This window comes from Vulpes lagopus, chromosome 13, assembly GCF_018345385.1.
Source record: "Vulpes lagopus strain Blue_001 chromosome 13, ASM1834538v1, whole genome shotgun sequence".
Taxonomy (NCBI): domain Eukaryota; kingdom Metazoa; phylum Chordata; class Mammalia; order Carnivora; family Canidae; genus Vulpes; species Vulpes lagopus.
The window spans coordinates 26,105,688-26,131,614 of record NC_054836.1 but is presented as its reverse complement, the minus strand read 5'-3'; the positions used below and the strand labels follow the sequence as shown (position 1 = coordinate 26,131,614).

Genomic DNA, 25,927 nt, shown 5'->3' with positions numbered 1-25,927 from the left:
TTTCCTTTAACATTAATTCTAAAAGAATGTGTAGTGTCCCTGTATTTTTCATAAAGAATGTACAACAATTTTATCAGTACTCATGGCTTCCAAACCTCTTACTGGCAAGAAATAGATGGTCATGGGCCCAGATTCACCATAGATTCAATTATGCAGCCCCCAAGGCTGCGAATAACAGAAAGAGAAAAATGGCCAAATTGTTCCTCTTCCAATACTTAACATGCCGTGAAGCATTTGTTTGCAAGATGAGGGTTTGTTCCCAGTTGGTTTGGTTTTGCTTTTATTACTCACAAAGACTCTTTAACATAATGGCAGGCACTTTGATAACTCTTTACCCTTCAGGATGGGGTCCTTTCTCATTGCTGCTGAGAAAGATAGCAATATCCTCCAGGTGACTTATGCAATACCTTAGCAAGTTTTCTCTCAGTGTCACGGGAGGCACTGTCTCCTATTTTGTTTTTTTTACTATTGCAGCAAATGCAGATGATGTTTCATAAATTTCTTTTATCTTTTTTATTTTATTTATGCTTCTTGACTGAAGAGATTCAATTAAGAATCAACTTCTAAGGGGGCCCGGGTGGCTCAGTTGGTTAAGTACCTGACTCTTGATTTTGGCTCAAGTCAAGATCTCAGTGCTGTGAGACTGAGCCTTGTGTCTACCCTCCACACTCAGTGAAGAGTCTGCTTGAGATTCTCTCTCTCCCTCTCCCTCTGCCCTTTCCCCCATTCACTATTTCTCTCTCTCTAAATAAATAAAATCTTTAAAAAAAGAACTTCAACTTCTAGATTAACAACTATTTTAAATTGCCAAAAATTATTTAAATCCTTAAGATGCTATATGAAATCATAAATTTAATAATGGGTTGTTTTTACAGTGTGATTATCCTTTTATACAGTTAAAACATCAGTTCCTTTTTATGCTTTTTAAAAAATTTTAGGTACTCTTGAAGTATAAAATAAAATTAAACCTTTATAAAGTGAGCAAGAGTATACAATTTTGATTTTAAAATTCTTTGAGACATCTAAACTGTTTTTGCTGCAAAAAGTTACACGTGTTAATATTTTCAAAACAAAGTTAATGGCATTAAATTTTATGATTAAAGCAGCATCACTGATAATTTTTCCAGATTTTCTTTTATTTTCTTAAAAATTAACATGATATTATTTAGTTTGGTCATAATCAGCAACAGAATTATACTTTGTCAGTATTTCTGTAGCAATTGGTACTCTTCACTGCACTAAAAAAGGTTATTACATGGAATTTATGTGCTTTCAAGTGTTATGTTTTCATAGTTAATGTTCATGTTAATATGGGATAAGGCCATTTACTAATAATTCCAAAATATGTGCAGTTACATTTATAATCATATAATTAATAATCTAACACAAACTTAGCATTTTTAAGTGAAAATTTTTAAAGATTTTATTTATTTGAGAGAGAGAAACAGAGAGAGGAAGAGAAAACACAGCCAAGGGGATGGGGAGGGACAGAGGGAGAAACAGGCTCCCCACTGAGCAGATCTCAGGATCCTGGAATCATGACCTGAGCCAAAGACAGACACTTAACTGACTGAGCCACCCAGGCATCTCTATAATGCCCTTTAAATAAAATTTAGCAGATAGATGAAGAAATACATTATAAATACTATGTACCTGATAATTAAATTAATACTCATCTATATATATAAATATTTATAGATAAATATAATATATATACATAATTTTTATTGGATTTTTTATTTATTGATTCCTATATATATAACTGGTACATTAATGGCCCTGTGGAGAAGACATAGTCTCTGACTTTATGGAAGCTTTTGATCTCATTTAATATATAGAATAATATAAGATTTCTAAAATGTAAAACTCTTCAATGTAAATCAGATAATGTAAGACTATTGAATAAGCTTTAGTGGTAAAACAGAGAGAGCTCTAAGGAAGGGAAGGGGGAAAATATTGTGAGAGCAAATAGTGAAAATCTTGAAATTAAGGTGGAAGCAATCTTTGTGAAAGGGGGAACATATAAAGGAATCCCAAGGGAGGATCAAAAACATGAGGAAAACTCTTAGATGACCATGAGAAGATATGTTGTTTGAGAGGAAAATGACAGCTAGTCCATTGGAACCCAGACTGAGGGGAGAAAAATTAAGATGTGAAGTTGGAAAGAAGATTGGAGACAGGTTATGGAAGACCAAATTGAGCTTCTATATAGCAGGACACAATTTTTAGTTTTTGAACATAAATATGAGTAGTGGATTTCATCATATAATGGAATGAGTGAACTTTAAATCAGCAAATGGTTTGAACACATCCTGGCCACTTAGCAGCCAAGTAACCTTATGTAAGATATTTAAACTTGCCAAGCCTTGGTTATAACATCTATGAGTTGTTCTGTGGCACAAATGAGATATGGTAAAGTGCTCTATGCTTTGTGAACCATGGCCCAACTGACATATAACTTATTAGTTAGTCTACATTTTATATTAATTTTTTATCCCGTATTTTATTTTTGTATAAGTTCCTATAGGAAACAAACCACAACCTGCATATAGTCAGTGTCTAGTGATGTTTTAAATTGACTTATTAAGCACAATCTTTCTTAGAAGTTTGTGTATCAGTGTGAGAAAAGTATTTAGATCATGATGAAGAGAAAAAATTATTTGTAGATATGTTTATTGATAATTGTTTTTAAATGCTCATCATGTCATTAAACATTATTAAGCAATGATTCATTTTTTCTTTCTACAATGGTTTCTCAAGTAGGTATAATATACTAAGCACAATTTTAAATATAAAGGAAATAGCAGTAACAAGGAAATCAATGATCCTTGCTCTCAGGAAGCTTACAATCTGGTGGTAGGAGACAGACAAGGCATTTAATGACTGTTCTAATCTCTCAACAAGTATGAAGGATCAAGGGAAGTGTGTAGGGGTGATGAGGAAAGAAAAGAAGATGTGACATCATTTTGGAGAATGCAAAAGCAGACAAGCTAATAACATACAGAATTTCTTGGCACCATGGAGTGCCTATTTAGTTGTATCTTTAAAAAGGGGTTGCTCCACACAATTGTCCTTGTTTCTCCAGCCATGTTCAGCTGCCTGAGTGCAGAAAAAGTGTAACAAAAGAATTGGTTTAGATTAGAGTTGGGGCTTTCCCAGGAGCGTACAAGGTAAAAAAGAGAGGAACAGGGAATTAAGGATGATTTCAAGGGAGTCCTTATTGTAGTAATGAAGTATGAAACCTAAGTTAGGTTGGGAAGGAAGTGAGGTTATGAAGAGAATGATAGAAATGGAAAAGTAAAAAAGTAATAAGGAAAGTAGACTAGCAGTCACAAGTGAATTTGAGGAATTTTAGTAGGATGATAACTGAAACTGTTGACCTAGAAGGTTAGGAGGAGTGATGGGAAAGTAAGGAGTTTAAAGATGAGCATGTGCAATGATAGTAACTAATGATAATAACATCAAGGGATGAATGAGAAAAGCTAGTAATTGATTTGAAATGGAGGGAAAGGTCATTGAAGATGAGGAGGAGCACTAATTCAGAGCCCAGAACCTTGCATGGGATAATCATGTGGTTGCCAAAGCCACCAGACTGGTGGCAGGGGTAGGAAGAGAAAGGATTACGGTGAGGGACATTCTAAAGTTGTTAATTAATGAAATGTTGGTAGCTGGCTGCTACAAGGTAAATAGCTGATGGAAAGTTGATGACAGAGGACTTGGAGACTTTTAAAGATAAACAGAGAAGAAAAGACTAAGAAATGTCTAGAATCAGCTTCCCCTGGCAAAAAAATATGAAGGAAACTTTACAAGAAGAGATAGAAGATGGGTGACTGAGTGGAAGGATTAGAGGATGGAACAAAATGAGAAGTTGAAAATCAGGTTATGTATGTAGGGAGTGCTGTGGGTCTAGATGATGATGGAAGACGTGGGGGTGACAAGAGGGATGGTGGCAGCGGTACTAGTTTCTTGTAAGTGACAGACAGCTGAGATATATAATGAGTTTAGTTGGGCTGATCTTGTGAAGGGTAATAACCTCTGTGAATTTGAATGCACAGTGCTATTAGGATACTGTTCTCCCCTGGAGCTTCTGGGTGGTGGTGGCCAAAGAGTGCAAGAATGCCAGCACAGAAATCTACTGTCCTGTGACAAGAAGCTCTCTGAGAGATAGGGCTGTGTTTGGTCGTCTCAGCAGGAACAGGAGATCAGCCCTGCTTGTTCTATTTGAAGGTTCTCTATTGAGTCCTATATAACAAGAGGTTTTTAGAAACCCTATACCTAGGCACTCAGACTTAAAAAGAATAACTCTAATTGTGTATTGAGGAAATAAAGCCTAGGGGATGGCAGAGAGGGTTGCTGTTGGACAACAGTACCAAGATGCTTTGTGTGTCTGGATAAGCCTTTTCTGTATTTGCCTGTAGACTGCTATAACTGATAATAATGATACAATGGTGTAATAGAAAACTAGCCTATTGTTGTAAGGACAAAAAAAGCAATGACATATGGGGTTAGGGTTTTTTTTCCCCCATCATTTGGTATGAAATGAGAATAATCCAAACTTCATTGAAATAACACTGACTTCCACATACAATTAAAAATAGTAAATGGAGTTCTATGTCCAAGGGTAGATAATAGCAACAGAAAATTAATTCAAGGATAGAGTGTTTTTTTTTTAATTCTGCAGGTAAAGTCTAAATTGTATTACAGTTTTAAATTTATGAAAATATGGAGCCACCCTTCCTTCAAAAATCTTTAAAGAGGTAATATTGCAAAAAATGGAATAGAATAGCTTAGCATTCCAGGACGAACAAAAGGAATTATTTGAAATGTTATTCAGAGAGGTCTCAAGATATGTCTTGAAAAATCAATGCCAATGAAGATCAGTTGAGTAGAGAGTAGTTTTAATCCTCAAACCAATGCACTTGTTAACTTTTTCCAAGTTTTTATAAATTTTTACACAAGACTTTTATAAGAACTAGTAAGCATTTATGCATATAAATTATTTATAACTGTAATTTTAAAAATGTCAATACTTTTGATTAAATAATACATTTCACTATTCACATTTTGTTCACTACTTTTTTCTAACTGCATTTATTGACTTGAGAGCTAGAACGGATATTGCAGAGATATCTATTCTGCCTTGATGCCCTGAAGCAGTATGACGTTAGGATTACCCCGAAAGATGTGAAAACTACCTCTACATTTTGCTTCTTACATGAAACATTTCCCTTTCAATTTCCTAGCTCAATGTTACTCCAGCCTGCCATCCATCCCTCCCATCTAGCTTAACAAATCTTAGTTTTTCCTGCCCTTTACATCTTCCCATCAAGTAAATTCCCCGGTGAAATTTATCTTGAATGTCTTCAAATAATCTGTAAAATGCCATAACTACCTAAGAGATTGCATGCCTTCTGAGTCTGTGTGCCTCATTATCACATAATTGTTTTCTGAATATATAATCCTTTTTTTTCTATTTCCAGCCTAGATAGATACTTTCAAATATAAACAGGAATATTTCTTTATTTTCCCCATGTTTATTATTTCCAGGGAACAGAATGATCCCTTATTTTTTATTAATCCTCAGTGCACAAATTTTGTACCCATCTGCTTCCTTCTATAAGAAAGTAGATAAAAAGAAATAGAAGATACTAACAGTCCAGTTGAGAAGTGAGATAAATGTGTTTGTTCATCCAGCAAATATTTGTTAAATCCTTACCATGTGTAACTGGTATCCTAGGCACTAAAACACAAAGATAAATGGAAACTATACATGTATGTCAACCAAATACAATAAACTAGGTGCATATGCATACAGGAAGCCATGAAGGTTATAAAATTCCAAGTTTGCCAGCTCAAGTTATTAGTGAGAAACCTTCCACTTTTCTTTTCAAATGTATGCTCTAGCTTTCCCTTTGTCTGCATTCTGATCTGAGGGCCCTATAACCTGGCTGAGCTCCACAGTGCTATTTCTTTGAACATACAAGTAATTTCCTAACTGAGATCTGAGAGTCACTGAAACTCCCAGTGGATATAAACATGGGTATCCTGACACTTCCTGTGTAACCCCATTAAACTTCCTCTGTAGGTGTTAGGGTTTTAGAATGTCCTGCTTTCATCAGCTCACACTCTCTGTTTTGCGGGCTGCACAAGGTTAAGGTATTTGAACTTTTTAAAGAATAAACGGATTGCTACTGTGGAATCAATTATGGAAGTGAAAAGGGTTATTGTGGTCTTATATATAAGACACAAGCTTGTGGACATTGTGATAAAAGGCACTAGAATGTTTTAGAGCTGTACCTGAGGTGAAATTTTTACTTTCGAGTCAAAAAATGAAGTGCGATTAAAACACTACATGCTGCCTCTCAAATCTGAACAGTGCTGCACGTGTCCCATGTGATATCCAGATAGTTAGTGACCAGGAGCTTTGGTGTATAAAGTGCCACTGATGCTGAGCTCATGGTCTCCACCAGGCTCCAGATCCTTGAGTCTCAATTCCATGTCTGTTGTCTACCTGCAGGTAGAGAAGGAGTTGAGAGTTACTGACTCTGAGAATCTTGATCATTCCAGAAACAAAGGCCTGCTCCTCCATGTTCTTTCTCTCTTTTCCCTGTTAAACAGACGCACACCTCCCTCCTTCTCCCAATGCCAAACAGATGATTAGAATGGTTATTTAGCTCATATACTCTTTTAAAAGGATGAAAGACAGATCATAACATTAAAAAAAGAAAAATAATAGAAAGTATAAAAGAAGGATGAAATCAAGTAGTAAATGGAATTGGGGAGAGGAAGGGAAAAATTATCCTATCAAGTCAAAGTTAAGGTAAGCTCCTACACTTGAGAAGAAAATTAGCCCTGAGATTCTAAAGAATGAAGCGAAAAATAGAAACCTGTAAGAGTTTTAACAGATTGTCAAGGGAAACAAAATTTTCCTTGTTCTCAATTATTAGAGGAATTTGTCACCTGGATCTTAAAATAGGGGCCATTGGACAACATAATGATGGAAGCAGCATTAGCAATTTTATTAAAAGTCCCATTGCATTTCTTACATCTTTCCTAGATAAATGATATTTAATATGTAAAAGTTGCAGCTGGCATTCAGACTGCTATTTTACCTGTAGTATTCTAATTATTCACTGAAATAGTTAACATAATCACTAATGGGAATAATGCTAAAAAGTTGCATGTGGACCCTAGAATCTTAAATTGAGATAAGATATACAAGGTCATCTATTCCAATAGATCTCAAACCTGGCTGTTCATTCACAATTCCCTGGCAAGCTTTGTAAAAATCAGATTCCCAAATCCAGCTCCCAAAGATTCTGTCCGATTTGTTTTTATTTTCAGTTTTTAAAAGAAATTCTTCTACATAGTCAGATATTTGGGAATCCTTAATCTGATTTCTGTGGAAATCTTCAGTCCACGTTGCTGGGAATCACTTGCCCAGACCATGTTGAGGGATGCCTCGACTTCATGAGGAAAGATATCCCTTATTAGGAAGTTCTAATGGTCAAATCACATTTTTCTACTAACACAATAACATTAAGAAAATTTCATTTAATTTTTTATTAAACATCCATTGTTAAGGACTGCTAACCCTTCTAAATTTTTCTTCTCCTGTCTCTGCATATCAAATATTTAATGATCTTGCAGAAAATGTAAATGCATTAGGGGAACTCTATTAAAATAATTCTTTAGGGAATTCTAATGTAATTAAAATTGTGTCATGTGGTCATTAGTCCTTAAAGGTATATATTGTGAATTGAAATATCTTTTATTAAAGTTGGCAAGTCTTACACATTGTCTCAAGTACTAAAATATTTGAACATCTTTATATAAGTAATACTGTCAAGTGGATTTCTTCATTGAAGGTAAATCTTAATTATTTCCATTGTTTTTTAAAAAAATAATTTGGAATTATTTATTTACAGTAATTGTTACTATGAATGCTTTTGTAAAAATTCTGCCTCTAAGAAACCACTTTTGTTTCACTACTTACGGCCCTGATGTTTAGAATGTGACCTGAATTGAAGATCTTAGACTGTTTAACATGAATAATAAATGACTAGAATAATTTATGAGGTATGCATTTCAAATTAAGTGAATAACAAAGAAATAAAATTTCACATTAAAACATTGAATATAGTCTCCTAAGAAAGATTCATTAGAACTGTATGAGTCCCATGTGGTAAATAGGACTATGTGAAATGGGATAAAAATAAACCTAAGGTAAAGGAAAATAAATTAATTAGATCTGTCATATTTCTCCAGGGGAAAGAAATATACAAAGGAGCAATTACTTTGTAGCTGCACATTAGGAAGGCTAGTTGACTATGGAACTATTTTCTCTGTTCTTCACATTTTTGAATATAAATTGATTAGGTTCTCGGTATAAGGGTCTGGAGAATTTCGATAGTGATTAGACTAGATGAGGCCTCTAATTCAGGGATGTCAAAGCACAGGTAGCTGGAAGCAATGTAATTTCTTCACACCGGCTGGTATTTGAAGATTGTTTTAGCAGTGCAGAGTACAGCAGTTTAAAAGCTGCCTCATTCCAGGGGACTCCGGAGTCAGAAAGCAGTCTCGGCACCGGGTCATCATTCAGCAGCCGGCCAACGGGGGCAGGGACTGCACGGACCCGCTCTACGAAGAGAAAGTCTGTGAGGCCCCTCAAGTGTGCCAAAGCTACAGGTAATGGAGTTAAAGAAAAATCACTGGAAGCCATGCACTGAGCAAATACTGCAAGACCATTTTCTTTCCGATGATGAGAAAAGAAAGCCAATGACTGTCCCGCAGGCTCAGCAGAGTTTGCAACTGTTTATGGCTGGATGTGCCAACTCTTGCCTCTTTAGGGGAGCTGTTCTGCTACCAAAATTATCTCCAGGGAGACAAATACTTGTGTAAATTTCCAAACTGTATCACTAGCTCCGGGGATTTGGGGAAACGTCTTATGTTGATTTTAAACTATAAGAAATTCAAAGAAGTAGTTAGTAATTATGAAACATATAAGCAATTCTTTTTCTGGGAGAGGAGTAGCCTAAGCCTTCCTCCCCTGGCTCCAAAGAGCACCTGTTCCTCATAAACACTGGCATTCTGGTTCACAAAATGACATCTTTATTTCAGTGATGCTAGTAAAATGTCTGTCCTGTTCATTTGTGGCCACCTCAAGGAAAATTCAGGTTATTCAGGCTCTACATCATCATCTTGATAATTATTAGGGAAATTTTTCCTTGTGACTATTAAAAGAAAGCACCTAATCGAAACTTGATGTGGTATATAACTGCCATCTGATGACAGATGACATATTATGGCAGTGACTGATGGTATGTGTGATCACAAAATACGATGAATCTGATGGTAAATTTGCCATCTTAATTTCTCTGTATTTAATTCTGATATGACAAACAGTATAATTGCATGTTTAGCCTGAACAGTGACAACCATCAGCCCCAAGCTAATTTATTTGGGAGATTTGTTTTTGTAAAATGTGTTGTAATTGCGATTTCTGAGTTACCCCTACACTGCTAACCAAAAGATGCCATTCAAAAGGCTCATGACATGAATAGTTTCACAACTCTAATATAAAGTAAACAGGGCAGCTCCGGTGGCTCAGCGGTTTAGTGCTGCCTTTGGCATGATCCTGGAGACCCATGATTGAATCCCACGTCGGGCTCCCTGCATGGAGCCTGCTTCTCCCTCTGTCTATGTCTCTGCCTCTGTGTGTGTGTGTGTGTGTGTGTGTGTGTGTGTGTCTCATTAAATAAATAAAATCTTTTTTTAAAAAAAGAATGTAAAGTAAACATACCTTATTTAAATGGGATGCATCACTTCTAGTACTATCTGCTACATCTGATGGCAGTCCTAATCCAAGAAAAATGTAACAAGTATCAACTATACTTCAGGTTTTTTTTTTTTTAAAAAAAAGGCTAAATGCAGCTATAGATTTCATTTCTGTAGAAGTTGACAGTGATGAACTCTTGTCTCCACAGCCATAGAAAGTACTTGTGTATTTAATGTTGTTTTTTGACAATGTCTTGATAGAGATCTAAATTACATTTAGATAGAACTAAGCATTGTGAAATAAATTCCCATTTGCTGTGCTCAAAGTCATGTTTCCATGCCACCGTATCTCTATGATTTGCCTGGTATTTTTGCTTCCTCTCTATGAAACTTCTGTTCTTTTCTTGCAGGTGGAAGACCCACAAATGGCGCAGGTGCCAGTTGGTCCCTTGGAGTGTGCGACAGGACAGCCCTGGAGCACAGGAAGGCTGCGGACCCGGACGCCAGGCAAGAGGTGGGAGGCTCCCTTACACCCCTGATTTGCTTTACATTTACATTTACATTCTTCACTCACTTAACCACTAGCCTGATGAGTTTGTCACTTCGATGACATGCTTAGCAAACAGAGCAGCAGATATCTGTCTACTACCACTCTTTCTACCTAACATGGCAACATGGAAGCTCATCCTTTTCAATCCTTTGTTCTTTGACAGGAGCCTATAAATACTTTGGTTGAATTTTTCCTTCATTCATATTTAGAAGTGAATCAAAGCAAGCTTTTTGAGAACCTCATGACTATATTGTACCCTGCAGCTTGTTTGGGATTTTTGGGTTACTTTTTGGATTGTGCTATTCCATTACAGTTTGCTTGCCACCCTAACAGTCAATAAGATCCTTATATCCTTGCCCATGTGAACTATATATGTGTGTGCATATAATGTACCATAACTGGTTAACTTTCTGGAAATTCTCAGCAATAATATACCTAATGTTGTCATGGCTATGCCCAATTTTGTTCATATTCAGTGCTGATTTTTAAATGGCAGATTTATTTACTCAAAACCTGCCATATGTGGACTGCAATCTGTCTGCTCAACTAGATAACATGGAATCTTGCAAAAATGAGTGATGGAAACGTTTCCAACATTTACTGAGTAGTATGGTTATTTACTAGATATTGTGGATAATACATTCCAAGCTTTGGAACAGGTTGTTTATACTTGTAACAAGTTCAGCCTTTAGAGAAGATGATTGTTTTTACTTATATTGACTTTTAACATGTAGTTCCTGCTACATACTTAAAGTCTAGCTAAATACATAATTAAATACACAGCCACCTTTTTTTAATTCATAAAAAATGCGTTTTGCCCCCTCATTTAGTAGTTATGTATATGATGATGATGCAAAAGTATAAACACAGAATTTCAGTTTTTGTTTATTTTGATTCTTGACAGTGAAAAGGTTGCTTTCTTAATTTGAGAAAAATAACCTCTTTTTCTGTAAAAATCTATTTTTATCCTATCCTCTTAGAGATCTTTATTTGAAACCTAAAATTTAGTTTATAAATAATATTAACTACCTAGTTGTTTTTAGAATTTTGTTTCATATGGTTAATTTTCCTTATTTATCCTTCATAAGCTATGGCTAAAACATAACTATCTCTTACAGTTAGAGAGACTTAGGTGTTTAGAATTGAAAATCATTCTCCCCATTTCAAACCATTCATTGAGAAGTTGAGTGATACAAGAACTTCTTATTCTACCTTGCTCATTCCTCCTGAGTCAAGCATATGGTTGCATACAATTCAGGCCCCACATAGAGTTTCTAATGAAACAGGCTTGAAATTGAGAATCAGGAAACGTGGGTTTTAGTCTAGTTCTTTCACCAGCACAGGGTGAGGCTTGCTCATCCCTTCAGCTTCCTGGGTCTCAGTTAATTTAAATGAAAAAAAAAAAAAAAGAGGGTTGGGCCAAACGATCTTTCAGGATTTTTCCAATTTTTGTATTCTATAATCTATGCACAGATAATACCCAGGGGTCAAAGTGTGAAAATAAAGTTAGGTAAAACAGATGAAAGCCGTATTTTTATCAAATAACATGGGAGGAAAAGCAGCACAAGTGTGAAACAGCTTCAGTTCCAAATTATTCCTTAACCACTGCACAACTGTGGTTCATTCATTTCCTCCCTCAGAGGCTGAGAACATAATGATCCCCACAGTGCTTTGTACATATTAAGTCTATCTTCAATGTTAATTCCTTCCCCTTTCCTGTTAGATCATGGCCCCAGGGAATGTGCACAGAGGTCATAGTAGGCATAAAAGCAATAATATTAACATGGGCCTTTTGGTTTTTGATGCATAATCTGCATAAAAACTGTTCTTTCTGGATTACTGGCAATCATCTCATTTCCCAATCTAAAAACCTCTATTCATGCCTCCTCCTGGGTGTCTGCTTCCTAGTATCTAATACTGTGACCCACTCCCAGCATGAAAAGGGGAGCTTCCTCTAGCTTCCTCAATGCTACTTTCTCCTGCCTTTCTGATTGTTCCATTCTTGGTACTTCTTCCTCTGCCTGTACTTAAATAATTTCTAATCTTGGCATACTTGTGAGACCACTTCCATTATCTTGACAATCTTTTCTATTTTCCGGATCTCTGAAAGAGGAGGTTGCATTATAACAAATTATTTCTGCATAAATATATCAGAAGAACCCCTTTAATTTCCATCAGAAGAACCCCTTTAATTTCCATATGAAGATAGCCTTTTGCTTTCTTGCCTTGGTAGATTAAAGATTCTTTTCCTTAGAGCCTGTATTCCTACAGAAACATAAAATGAGGAAAATTAAGAATATAGAAATAGCTTTTGCTATTGGCAAAAAGCAGAAGTTTCTTCCCTTGAGGGTCATAGCTCTTTTCAGAACTCTGCATGATAGATTCAGATTCTTACTATTTTCATATTTATTCCTATCTGATCAGACTAAAATGCCAACTGGTACTGTTTTTCTGGTGATTAAAATAATTGTATGGTAAGTATTACCATCAATCAGCAAAGACTATAGAGAATCTACCCTCTGTCCTCTCCTATACATCAGACTTTCTAGTTCTAGTCACTCACTCGACTGCGACTGACTTTAGAAGACAGTGTAGAAAGCCATGAATGTCAGGAAAAGATGCATATGTTCAAGCCAGGGTGCCTTCGTTTGGTTAGGAAAATGAGATCACTGGTAACATCACCCAATAAGTAGGAGTTAAAGACTGAAATTCATCCATTGCAAAAGCAACCATTTGAAGCTAAAGCACTTAAGAAAGACCTAAAGGATGGGCGGGACTTAACTTCTACCATAACATTAGAATAAGTAGAAAGGAGGGAAAAAAGATCAATTATGTAAGCTAAGTATTAGCCTTAATAGAAAGAAAATTATTTAATTTCTTTCTTCTTTTCTTCTTTTTTAATTTAATTAGAAAGAAAAACAAAAACATTAAAAGTATTCACAGAAAGTTGGTAGGTCAAAGCTCCAAAAATGTGAGCTAGAGCCTGGGGTGATTTTGTAAAAGGCTATAAATGTCAGGACCAGTATTTTAGGCCTCGTTCAGTAAGTGGTAGGAGCAAGGACCTGATGAAAGTACTGTTTTATCTGTCAGCATGTAGAGAATAAACTAGGAAGATAAGACGTATGAATCTGGATGCCAGCTAGCACAGGGTTATAGCAATGTGAGGCTGAGTAATAGGGGCTCAGATTGGAACTACAGTAGTGGGAATCGGCAAAAATAAGTGAATTTTTAACATACAAGTAGAGGAAAATAACATCAAGACTTAGTGGCAAACTATAGAAAATGAGATTGAAATAAGTGAGTCAAAGATGATCATATGGTTCTTGACTCTAATATGTTCTTGAGAATAGTTGTAATATTGGTGATTCTTAGGTCTGAAAGAACTAATTTTAGAAATTATATTTTATAGATTGTACATAAGAGATGATGGCAGTAGAGCAAACTGGAAATATCTAAGTATGCATTGAAATGTAGAAATGTCACTATAGAGAAAGCTTAGGACAGCAGATAGAAATTTGGGTAGCATTTCCATAAAAGGATTTAATGAAGCCATAGGAGAAGCTAAGATCTCTACAACATATGGTGCGTAGGAGAAAAGGTGGTTATTGTATTTTCCCATTAATAGGTCTCTTTTTTCTCTAACCAGTATGCATTTGTATACTCTTTAAGCATTTTTTTTTTTTTTACATAGAGAATTTTAATGGTATTAGCTTTAAATTACTATTTTCTTGCTTAGGTTGGAAATGACATGCTATGAACTAAAATATTAGATTGCTAACTTTATCAGTCTATGATTCTAAAAATAAAAGTGAAAAAGAAAATAAAGATAAAAGTGTTTATCACATGGTTTTTATCAAACTATTGGTCTAAATCAGCTGTCAGCTAACAGAGTAGCCTGTGTACCCAATCTAACCCACAGCCTGAGCATTTTTTGTCTTTGTTGTTGTTGCTGTGGTTTTTTTTTTTGTTTGTTTTCTTTTGTTTTGTTTTGTTTTGTTTTTTTCATCTAAAGGTTGATTGGAACACAGCTGTACCAATTTCTTTACCTATGGCCTAAGGCTGCTTCCAAGATAATGAGGCATATGACTCACAGAGCCAAAAATATTTACTATCTATCTAGCCCTTTACAGAAAAAGTTTGCTGACCTCTGATCTAAACTCAAGCCAGGTAATCAATGATAGAGTCACAACTTCTGAATAGTCATTACTCAGTAGGATCAGAGAACCCCTGAAGTTTATCTGATCACTTGGGAAGAAGTTTTTCCATTCATCCTTAAAGGAACTACTTTAGGGGCACCTGAGTGTCTCAGGGGTTGAGTGCCTGCCTTCAACTCAGGTCATGATCCCGGGGTCCGGGGATCGAGTCCCATGTCTGGCTCCCCACAGGGAGCCTGCTTCTCCTTCTGCCTATGTCTCTGCCTCTCTCTGTGTGTCTCTTATGAATAAATAAATAAAATCTTTAAAAAAATAAAGGAACTACTTAAGTTATAAGAGCAGTGGACTTTAAACACTGTCACAGTAGTAAAATACACACATTTAGAATGAAATTGCAGCATTCTTTGGTGGGGGGATGAGAAATAAAACTTTGACTGTAAAACTTTATTAGTAAAATTTTTTTTTAAAGAGTAAAAGGTAAAACCAGATAATATATAGGATCTGGAAGACACGTGATAAGAACTCATAATTCCCCTGTCTAGAAGCTGATAAATCATATCCAAGACATTAAGAGTTAATTTACTAGGTATGAATAGAATGGAAAGAATGTGTGTGTCTTATATAGTATGCACGACTCAGCAGCAGACTTACAGGGTCACCTATTATTTTGGTCAGATTTTTTCAAATGACTTGAACTTTGCACAGTAGAAGAAACTGAATTCTCTTTTACTAGCTTACTAGCCAACCGTCCTAGGTCTCCTCTTTTCCAGTCACCTACACCTATTTTTACCAACCGTTAACAACAAAGTGGTTGTTATGGGCAGACTTTCATTTTTGCTATTAGTAGCATAATTGTTCTAATTGTTTTAATTGTAGGAATTATCTGTGTGGATACCCTGCAAAGGATTTGGGAAGCAATTTTGTTCCCAGAGTCTCTTTAACAAGTGATTGTAACTGCTTACCATTCCAGCATGGACACTCACTCTAAAGCAAATTAGTGAGAATCAGCCTTACTCAAACATGAGTTAGAATGACACAGATGGGAGAATATAGGAAGATTCTACTCCAGTCAAGTAAATGCAGTCTTGACCAAGTCTACCTTCTCTGTATTTCAGAACTATGTGAAAATGCTTTCAGAACTATTATATCAGAACATAAAGTGCTTTGAGAGAAAATTGATATGCTCTGAAAATTGAAACATGTTTATTTATGATCCAATCCCATTACATTTTAAAGGAAAAGTGAAATAATGGTGAAGGGAAATTTTGTATCGAGAATTCCCAGAATCACATAAGTTTTGCCCAGTCTTCTCTAAATGAAATTAGCTACTCTGCTATAAACAGGATATTTACCTTAAGTTTATCAAGTGTATCTATAAAAACATTAGAAATCCTCTCTAAAATAAATGCTTAAAACTTTGTGTTGATAACTCTATCAGTCTCCTTAGGCTCCTATAATAAAACACTATAGACTAGGTGTTTAAGCATAAGAATTTATATCTTACAGTCTGGAGGCTGGAAAGTCCAAATCATGCTGCTGGCCAATTCCAGTTCTGGTAAGATCTCTCTTTCTAACTTGCGGATGGTTGTTTTCTTGCTATGTCTTCACATTGTGGAGAGAAGAAGAGAGCAAGCTAGCTCTCTGGTCTCTCCTTCCAAGGGCACTAACCTCATCATAAGGACCCCATCTTCATGACTTCCTCTATGCCCAATCACTTCCCAAACGCTACATCTCCAAATTCTATCATATTGGAGAATTCAACATATGAATTTCCAGGGACACAGTCCATAGCAATAATGAAGGACCAGTGTCTTAAAATAAAATTCCTATTCCACTGTACACAGCCATTGATACTAGATCTCTCAGAAAGCTATAAAAACAGGTTAACACCAGTCCCTAAAAGCCAGTTCAAACTTCCTGAATATCATTCAGTACTATTCATTCTTGCATAAAACAAATATTTATTGAATACATGCCACATGTTGCCTGTTGCCTATATGGTAGTGGGCCCAGACTGTTGAGAGAATAAAAAGTATGTAATAAATAGTTTTCGCTTATTTCCTATAGCAGGTAATATACTATGAGTATACATGATCCAGGTTTTAAGCATATTAGTAATACATTAGTAATGTATTTACACAATAACCACTAGAGACTTCAGAAAAGATAAAAAGTAACCACAGATAAGGCATAGTGACAGAGGAAATGACTTTTAAATCTAAGATAACAAAAACAAAAAGGCACAAAATAAAATCTTTATGCATGGGGAACAGTACATTGAGCAGTTAGCCTTTTACTCCATATGAGTTGGAAGCAAAGGGCTGCTCTGAGGAGGATTTGAATACTGGGGTGGGAGTGGGCACTAGGAGAGGCAGAGAGGGAGAAGGAGTACTGTTCCGATAGGAAATTAGACATAGAGAGGGGCTTGAGCCAGATTTTCACTATTAAGAATGGTACGGTCCAAGAAATTTTATCTAATGGTATAAGAAAAGAAGAGGGACGCCTGGGTGGCTCAGCGGTTTAGCACCTGCCTTTGGCCCAGGGCGTGATCCTGGAGTCCTGGAATCAAGTCCCACATTGGGTTCTCTGCATGGAGCCTGCTTCTCCCTCTGCCTGTGTCTGCCTCTCTCTCTCTCTCCCTCTCTCATAAATAAATAAATAAATAAATAAATAAATAAATAAATAAATAATAAATCTTTAAGAAAAGAAGAAAAGGAAAGAAAGGAAGGAAGGAGAAAGACTTATTTTAAAGAAGGAATTGACTAGATTTGGCAACTTTAAAACTGAAATCATTCTTAAATGTTACTGGGAAATTTTAGAGGGCCTTTCAAATAGGCATCTTCCCTATATAACATAAAATTATGTTCACATTCCATTTAATCTGTGAGTGAAGAGACAGCTTATATTTGCTTCATACTATTTGAGTCACTTGTATATAAACTTTTAATAGAACGCTAACTTCTACTGTCTTTTCTCTCTACTCACATGTCTACAGTGTGGATGGCATTTAGATGGCTAACTTATGGCATATGAGTCAGTGACTATATCATCAAAACCTAGTCACAATAGCTATAGCTAGACTTAACCATTAGAGATCTATTTGAAATTAAATACATGGCTCATAAAAATGACAGTTTGGGACAATTTACCTATTTTTTTCTCTATGTCTATCCTAAGGGGGTAATATGTACCACTGCTACTTAAAATGTATATGTATTGTTCCAGTGTTTATTACCTTATGACACATTTATACCAAGGGTATGATATAAATGTATCATAGGTTAGATGTTGAGTTTCATAAACTAACTTCAGATTTGCCTATGTTCAAACTTCTTGTTGATCTTCATGCCATCTCCTGCCATGTGTGCTTCCTGAGAATTAGATGGATCTATGGTTAATAATTCCCAGGGTCACCCTGGCTATCCTAATCCCCCATCCCTTCTATATCCTTGCCTACCAAAGAATGTCCGTTTTAATGTTGACCTGTCACTAAGATCTGGTATCAGTCTCTTTATGTCAAAGCCAGTGTAATTCAGATATATTCTCAAATAGACCAAAAAAAAAAAAAAAAAAGAAAAGAAAAGAAACACCCTTTAATAATATGCTTCATATGGAAGGGACCTTCCTGGTCCCAGAAGTATTCACCCTGCATCATCTGTTGATTAAAAAGTTTATAAAAGGAAAGTCAAGGGGGAAAAGTAAGTTCTAATTCTCCTTGTACCAGAATTAAATCTAAATGATGTGAAATGTATTTAACTATAATTTATGCAGTTATTTTTTTATGAGTAAATATGCTTAAATCTTGTGCTTAGATTAAGTGGCTTATTCTACATTGATGCCCTTGGCATCAGTCCTCTACTTAAAGTCTGGCCAACTTTGTTGTTTTTTAAAAATTACATTTTAGAGGCACTAATCAAGATTTGGCCCAGAATATCTGGGTTGATTTATCTCAGGAATTCACATGAATGTGTTGATTTTCAGAGATTGTTATGCAATGAGGAAAAAAAAGAATGAAAATGCAAAAAGAACAAGGTAAGAAAGAGCAAAGCTCAACATAACTCAAAGAGCAAAGGAACTTGCTTGAAAGAAATTTTGCAGAGACATGATTTTAAAACTTTTTTTGCCTGATATACATTTGGTTACCACCCAATATTTTTATACATCTATAATGCAACTTTTTATTTACAAAGCTATTTTTAAACTTCTAGAATTATTTCTATATTTAAATGGTTTGCTCTAATTTCCTATGGATATGAGCAGCCTATCTGATTTGGAGATTTATATCTCTGCAAGGGCCCTGTCATAAAATTATTATTAGTATCTACTATTTTTGAAATAGCTCATAAAATAAGCTTGACTATGCGCTGTGTCTAGGATGGTTCCTCAATGTGGTGTTTGTTGTGATGCAGTTAGTTAGCCCTTCTCAGGTCCCTTATCTGGGCTACTCCACTGGGAGCTGATTATTACTTCCTAGTAAGTCCTCATTCAAGGACTTTCACATATATTCACATATATTATTAGCATCAATGAGACTGGGGAATCATTGGTAACTATTTAGGATCAATAAAAAAAAAAAAAGTGCATTTCTTTCCATTCTGCCAGAGTTGTATTCACAAGCTGTAATTAGAAAGTAATTTGGCAAACTTGTCAGTGAAAATCTCTTCTACACAGAGAAAACCCAGGATCATTACATCCACCTAGTAAACAACTGGAGCCCTCTTGCATTATTTATGGGTTGGGTCTTATTTCTAAGCACAATTAGGTCTCTTGGTAACTAGCTTTCACTCACATTAAGCTTTTTCTTTTTCATTTCTACATGATTTGTTCTCATTTTTACCATTTTTTTTTCATTAATAGTATAGGAAAAAAATCACTCTTCTAAGCATTTCAATCTGCCAAACACATACTCGGACACTGTTGCCGTGAGGTAAACCATGTTAATATTACTCAACTTAATAAATAATGTCTTAGATTTCCTTGAATTCTTTGCTTACATATAATCCAGCAGTTTTCACTGCACCAAGGCATTGATCTTCTGTTTCCTCTAATGAACTTCTATGTGCACATTTTAGATCTAGTAATTTATTTCACTGATTATTCAAATGAAAATACATGGTCTTGCATGCTGAAGGGTAATCTGCAGACCAAGAGAACTCCTTTTCTTTTGTGCATCCTGAATAATAAGGGAGTTTCATTCCTCTTCAAGAAAATGAAGATGAGCAACTACATTTGGAATTCTATTAGATTTACTTCAGGGCTGCATCAGTAACATTCCATTTACATAGTCATATATGCATAACAGAGATATCCATGTCCTTTTAGCTCAGACCAATGTTATCTATTCTCTTTCATTCCAGGAACCTTGATTATTCTCCTCTTTAAAACATAGTTCAAAATTCAGCCTACATGAAAACATTCTAAAATTGACTTTACTTATTCAACCGATTAATTTTTTAATTTAAATTTATGGGAAGTTTCAAAGAGACACAAAAATAGGAAGACTAATATAATGACCCCTGGTAGTGTAGTCTTCATTCACTCAGCTTCAAATAGTTTTTAACATGTTGCCATTCTTCAGCATCAGCTACTCCTCAAACACTTAACAAAAATTTTGCTGGGGTATTTTAAAGCAAGTCTCTGATAAGATTTAAATCATCCATAAATACTTTAATTTTTTAACATAACAATAGTAGGACTTTAACACTAAACAAAATTAACAATAACTCTTCAATGTCATCTATATTCACACCATGTGTGAATTTTCCCCTATCATCTAAAAAATGTTCACTATTAATTTGTTGAACCCAGGGTTCATAAAGGTCTCCACATTGCATTGGTTAGAATATTTGTTGAGTCACTTTTAATCTGACAATTCTAGCTCCCTCTTCCAGAGCACTTATTTGTTGAAGAAACTCTCTTACTCATCTTCCCATCATTCCCTCGATGTTGCTAGGCTGAGCTTTCCTAGCCTAATTCAGATGTAACCCACAAGGCAGCCACATGGATGTCTCCCAGGCTTTCAGCCTGCTGGAAGCAAGCCGATCCCTGACACTTAAGTAAAAATTGCTGTGTCTCATATAAGTAAAATAAAATTATAAATAAAATAAACATAATCAATGTAGACTTAAAGAATTTTAACTTAAAATAATTATTTTGGTATTTACTGAACTCACTAAGAAGCTTTCATAGTGAATGAAGTAGATGGGCTGCATGGTTTTTGGACCATCTTGTCAACAAGACCTCAACCCAAAGAAGAATTTGCATAATTACTATAAATCTTTCACCTGTAAATATAGATACACTTGTCTGGGTATATGTAGCTTTCTGGTGTTCTAGGAAACCATGCTTAGTATGATGTATCTTTTCTATGGTTAAAACCACCCTGTTTTCCGTATCTTAGAAATGATTTTAAAGGTTTATAAAGTTGAGAGACCAGATGGTTTCCTCTCCAAACATTTATATTTTCCTCACCCTAATAGCAGGAAGTTCATTTCTGCTTGAAATGAAGTTGCATTTCTGTGCTTGAATTATTGTGTTTCCTCTAAGTCAGAATAGAAACAAGTTAAGATGTATGACAAATTTTCAATATATTGTACAAATAGTGCTGTTGTTACTTGTTTAGATAACATTGCATGAGTAATTCTTTCAGAATACACTGTCTAAAATCTCAGATAAGGGCAGCAAAATGCTGAGTGGGTTTCTGAGAACAGATATGGGAAATTTACATTTTTTTTCTTTTCCACTAATTGAAATACTTAAGTTATATAGGGGAAAGGGCTTCACATTTATGCAAATAGTGCAAATCTGCACAAAATTAGCTTGTTTCTGAAATTATGTTGGTGGTGGTTTTACTTTATTTTGGTTTTTTGGTGTCACTTAATGTGATAGAGTAATTCTGAAATCAAATTTGCGAGAGAACCTTAGGAAGAGAGCCTTAAAGGAGAACCTAAGGCAATTTTATTTAGTTTCTCAAAAGATTTATATTCAAATGTCTATTTCAGAGAGTCAAATTGAAGAGTAGATAGTAGTTTTATTTCAAAGAACCCAAATTTAGTTTTGTATCTTTTATTATGAACAGTGTGACCCCTTTCACAGCTTAGAGTTCTTATATGGTCAAATCTCTTATTTTCCAAGCTAACCATTCTTCAGATTCCTCCATTTCCTGATAAATAAATCATCTAATATCTCCCTCTTTGTCAGTCCTTCCTCTTGAGCTTCCTTGCCCACAGACTATCAGAGATTACTAAGTTTACATGGTATCAAACTGCAAAATCAAAATCATGACTATATATACCACCTCATGGGGAGTCCTCCAGCACCAATCCATAGATAGCATTCTTCCAAACTATGTGGATACTCTTTTGATTCACTGCTTGTGCAAGTCCCCTGGAGCTCCACTTTTAGAACTCCCTTAGTTCACTCCCATAGGCTCAGCCATTGTTTCCCAACCTTGACACAGTGCCAGGGTGACTGAGTATCAAAACAGTTTCACTCTTAGTACCAAATTTCAGCCTGACCTTTCCTTGTGCCTTGACTACTCAAGCTAATGTGTCTTAAATGTACATGAGGAACATCTAAGCAGTTGGGGGCGAGGGGTGGGGGGCGCGTGGAGAAACAAACATATTCTTTGACCCCATATGCAGAAATCTCATGCAGGAACTCTAGAATGAATCTAAGAATTTTCAACTTTAACAGTTTTCCAGGTGTTTCTGATGCAAGTGGAAATACATCACCTCCTAGGGTGGTGGTCTTGATCCACTGTTGCATATTTGAATCACCAAGGACCTTTTAAAAGGATGCTAATGCCCAGGATCCTGTCCTAGACTGATAAATCAGAATGTTTGAGTTTGGTGAGGGGACGGATATGTCTCAGACACTATCCAGGTAATTGTAATCCGCAGCCCGGTTTGGGAACTGCTGCTAGACCAGTACGATAAATACGGAACACCAGACAGCATCTCTTCTGAGTGATGAGCATCTCGTAGGGGCATTTGTTGTTCAGTGTTGTGCACATAAATGAAGAGGTATCTTTAGCTAAAAACTAGATGAATACTCACCTACATTTGCACTATTAGATAATTTTCCTGCACCAGTTGTGACAAGTTGTATTCACCTACACAGGGAAAGTCTTCCTTTGTGAAAATTGTTACATCCTTTTAGACACCCCATCACACAGCCCTACTACTAGGTGTTAAGTTTTAGTATACAGATCTGGAGACTGATGTCTAACCTGGGACCCTATATACCCCACCTCTAATTTAGGATCAAAATGTCAGGCTCCTTCACCTTGGTTTCATGATGAATAGAATTCTGAGCAGGAAAGAGCCCAAGTTCCAGCTTAGACTATAAAGCTAAAAGGGCCACATAAATCAGTCTGACTGAGGCCATGTAAGCTAGTTCAAGGAAGACATTTTTAGGACCAAGGTCTAAATTTTTTGTCTTCTTCCTCAATAAATGAATAAATTATTTTTAAAACCATGGGAGAAAATGACAGAAAGGGGACTGTAAAACATCACTTGCTCTTTTTCTTTGAAACTTGATACCTTAAAGCAATTTTACAACTATGCTCAATAAGCAATAAAAATATGACATGATTTTTAAAAATCCAGTAGAACAATATCTTGGGGGAAATAGTACATATGAATTAAAATTATTTGAACATTTTTTAGAGCCCATATGCAATTGTGGAAATGTTGATTATGATATGATAGATTAAGGTGCTAAAAGTTTTTGTTTTTATTTTTAAATTCATGGTTGATATTTGTGCATGTGAAGAACTTACAGACAGAGCTGAAAGGGAGACTTTCACATAGTCCCCCTCTCCCCATTAATCACTCCAAAACCATTCCAACAAACTTCCAATGTAGTTAAATAACATGCTTTCCATGCAAATGCAGCTGCAAGACGAGTTCCATAAGCATCCCCTTCTCAATCAAACTTTCCACTTGCTGCCACTAAGACCCTTCTATATAGAAATCCTAGAACATCCAATGATAATATTAAAGGTATGTGTTATCTCCCAGTACCTCTATGAATAGTGTGGTTTCAGCATAAACTGTTATCAGAACTCAGTGTTGTCTCTTAAATAATTAATTTCTAAATAAGGACTTGAAATCCTTAATAGCATCTAATAAAAACTGCTAAATGCTCGGTGTGTGTGTGTGTGTGTGTGTGTGTGTATAACTGTGTGCTTTTCTGTGTCACAAAAACCACTGAGGGTTATCTATTATTTAAAAAAAAAAAAACCTGCAGGATCAAAAAACAATTAATTAAAAAAAAACCCTACAGGATCAATTTAAATGACTACTGTGATTATTAGAAACACTCCTCTCAGATTTGCTGCAAATAAAGAGTTAAAGGATGATTCCTCTGACTTCATAAGAAAATATTAGGTTAATTCTGAAATTGTAGAATAATTATAGACATTCAAATTTGTTTTAAACAGCTCTGTGTTTTTCCTTTAGCTATTACTTGCCGAAAGCAAGATGGAGGACAGGCTGGCATCCATGAATGCCTCTGGTATGCAGGCCCTGTGCCAGCCCTCACCCAGGCCTGCCAGATCCCATGCCAAGATGACTGTCAGTTTACCAGCTGGTCCAAGTTTTCTTCCTGCAACGGAGACTGTGGTGCAGTTAGGACCAGAAAACGCACTATTGTTGGTAAGAATAATTGGGTTGTGAAAACCAACACTGTCAACTTAGAAAACACATTAAAAGTTAGACCAAGAGAGTTCTGATAATATCTTTTAGAAAATGCATGGCTATGCTTTATTGCTGGTATACTGATACTTAATTTACCAGTGGATTCACATGTGTATTTTAATGTAAGTTGGCAGTGACAGACACGCTATGTACTTCTAGTAGAAAGAAAAAGTAACCTTGAAAATTGTGCTGGCTCCCTATATAATAGGTAGATGATTTTTTTTTTTTTTTGGTTTAAACATACACTTCTGGTGGATTGCCTTCGGACTGTGAGGTACTTGGAGAACAAAAGGAAAGGTTGTCACCTCATTTTCTTAAACTATTCTCACTGTCACAGCCTCAGATTATCCTTCATCTCCTAGAAGAGGAATATGACACTAATTTTGTATCTGAAAAGTACATTTTAAAAGGCAGTCACAATGACAAAAAGCAGTGATATAATGAGCAAGACCAGGAGCTATCATACTGAACTAAACCTGGTGCATTCAAAAATATTGTCAGTGGCAGAAAGAAAACTAAAAATATTGGTGCCATGAGACTCTTTAGAATTTAAAAGTTATAAAATTAACCACCTGTCATAATGAAATCTCTTGAAAACTATATAAGGCACGTTCTGAAAGTTAGAAATAAATATATGTAAAACATATACAATTAATTGTGTGTGATATAACTAAATAGTATTATGATATGTGATATAATAAATATATAATAGAAACGTGATTCAATTAAAATGATACATTATTTTTCAAGCACATATTACTGTTATGTTCATTTTTTTATTTTAAAAGGGAATTTATTTAGATTTATATACAGACTATTTCTAGTGCTTTTTTTCTGACACTGAATATCTTCACTGTGACACTGTGACTATGTACTATACTAATCACCATGGATGTCAGTAATTATTCTTCAGAAATAATGAAAGATCAAAGTCATAATCAGGAAAGTAAATATAAAAAATATCATTTTCTAAATTGTAATCCTATATAACCATGTCATCTATCTGGAATTAATAAAAAGCTGTATAGTCCTGGACAGCAACTCTCTCTCTCCATTTCATATTTTTGCACTTATAAATGAGAGATTCATGCAGTTACCTTAAACTCCCCTATTCAGTGAAAGCACGTGATCATTTGAAAGGATTTTAATCATTCGAAGAGTATAAAATTCAGCATAACAGTTAATGCCTTTTGCAAAATGGTAATTTTAAAATGAGAAAATAAGAAAAATTTCAATATGCAAAGCACCCAGTACTAATAAGAGCCTACAGAGAAAACAGTATAGTGAGAAAATAGCATTCATTTTAAGTTACTGTTGAATATGGTTAAAAATGGAGAAAAGAAGCTTAGGAAAGGAGGAAAACTAGGGATGAAGTGAGTAACAATATTTTCCAACTCAAATTTCTCCACAGGAAAAAGTAAAAAGAAGGAAAAATGTAAAAATTCTCATTTGTACCCCCTGATTGAGACTCAGTACTGTCCTTGTGACAAGTATAATGCACAGCCTGTGGGGAACTGGTCAGACTGCATTTTACCAGAGGGGAAAGTGGAAGTGCTGCTTGGAGTGAAAACACAAGGAGATACCAAGGAATGTGGTCAAGGATATCGTTACCAAGCAATGGCATGCTACGACCAAAATGGCAGGCTCGTGGAAACATCCAGATGTAACAGTCATGGTAATTAATTTTCTTCAGTGTCATATGTTTGCTATCTTTGGAGGTGGAGGTTAAATGAACATGGATCAGA

General features: G+C 35.4%; 1 protein-coding gene across 4 annotated transcripts in view; it reads left to right on the top strand.

Moving 5' to 3' along the window:
- The window catches only part of THSD7A (thrombospondin type 1 domain containing 7A), a 423,880-nt gene that overhangs the window by 336,594 nt on the left and 61,359 nt on the right, over window positions 1-25,927 (top strand). For all 4 annotated transcript variants that reach the window (XM_041727876.1, XM_041727875.1, XM_041727874.1 and 1 more), the window contains 4 exons: window positions 8,556-8,688; window positions 10,188-10,291; window positions 23,946-24,140; window positions 25,594-25,857. In XM_041727876.1, the coding sequence (XP_041583810.1) occupies window positions 8,556-8,688; window positions 10,188-10,291; window positions 23,946-24,140; window positions 25,594-25,857 (696 nt within the window). The remainder of the gene's footprint in view (window positions 1-8,555; window positions 8,689-10,187; window positions 10,292-23,945; window positions 24,141-25,593; window positions 25,858-25,927) is intronic.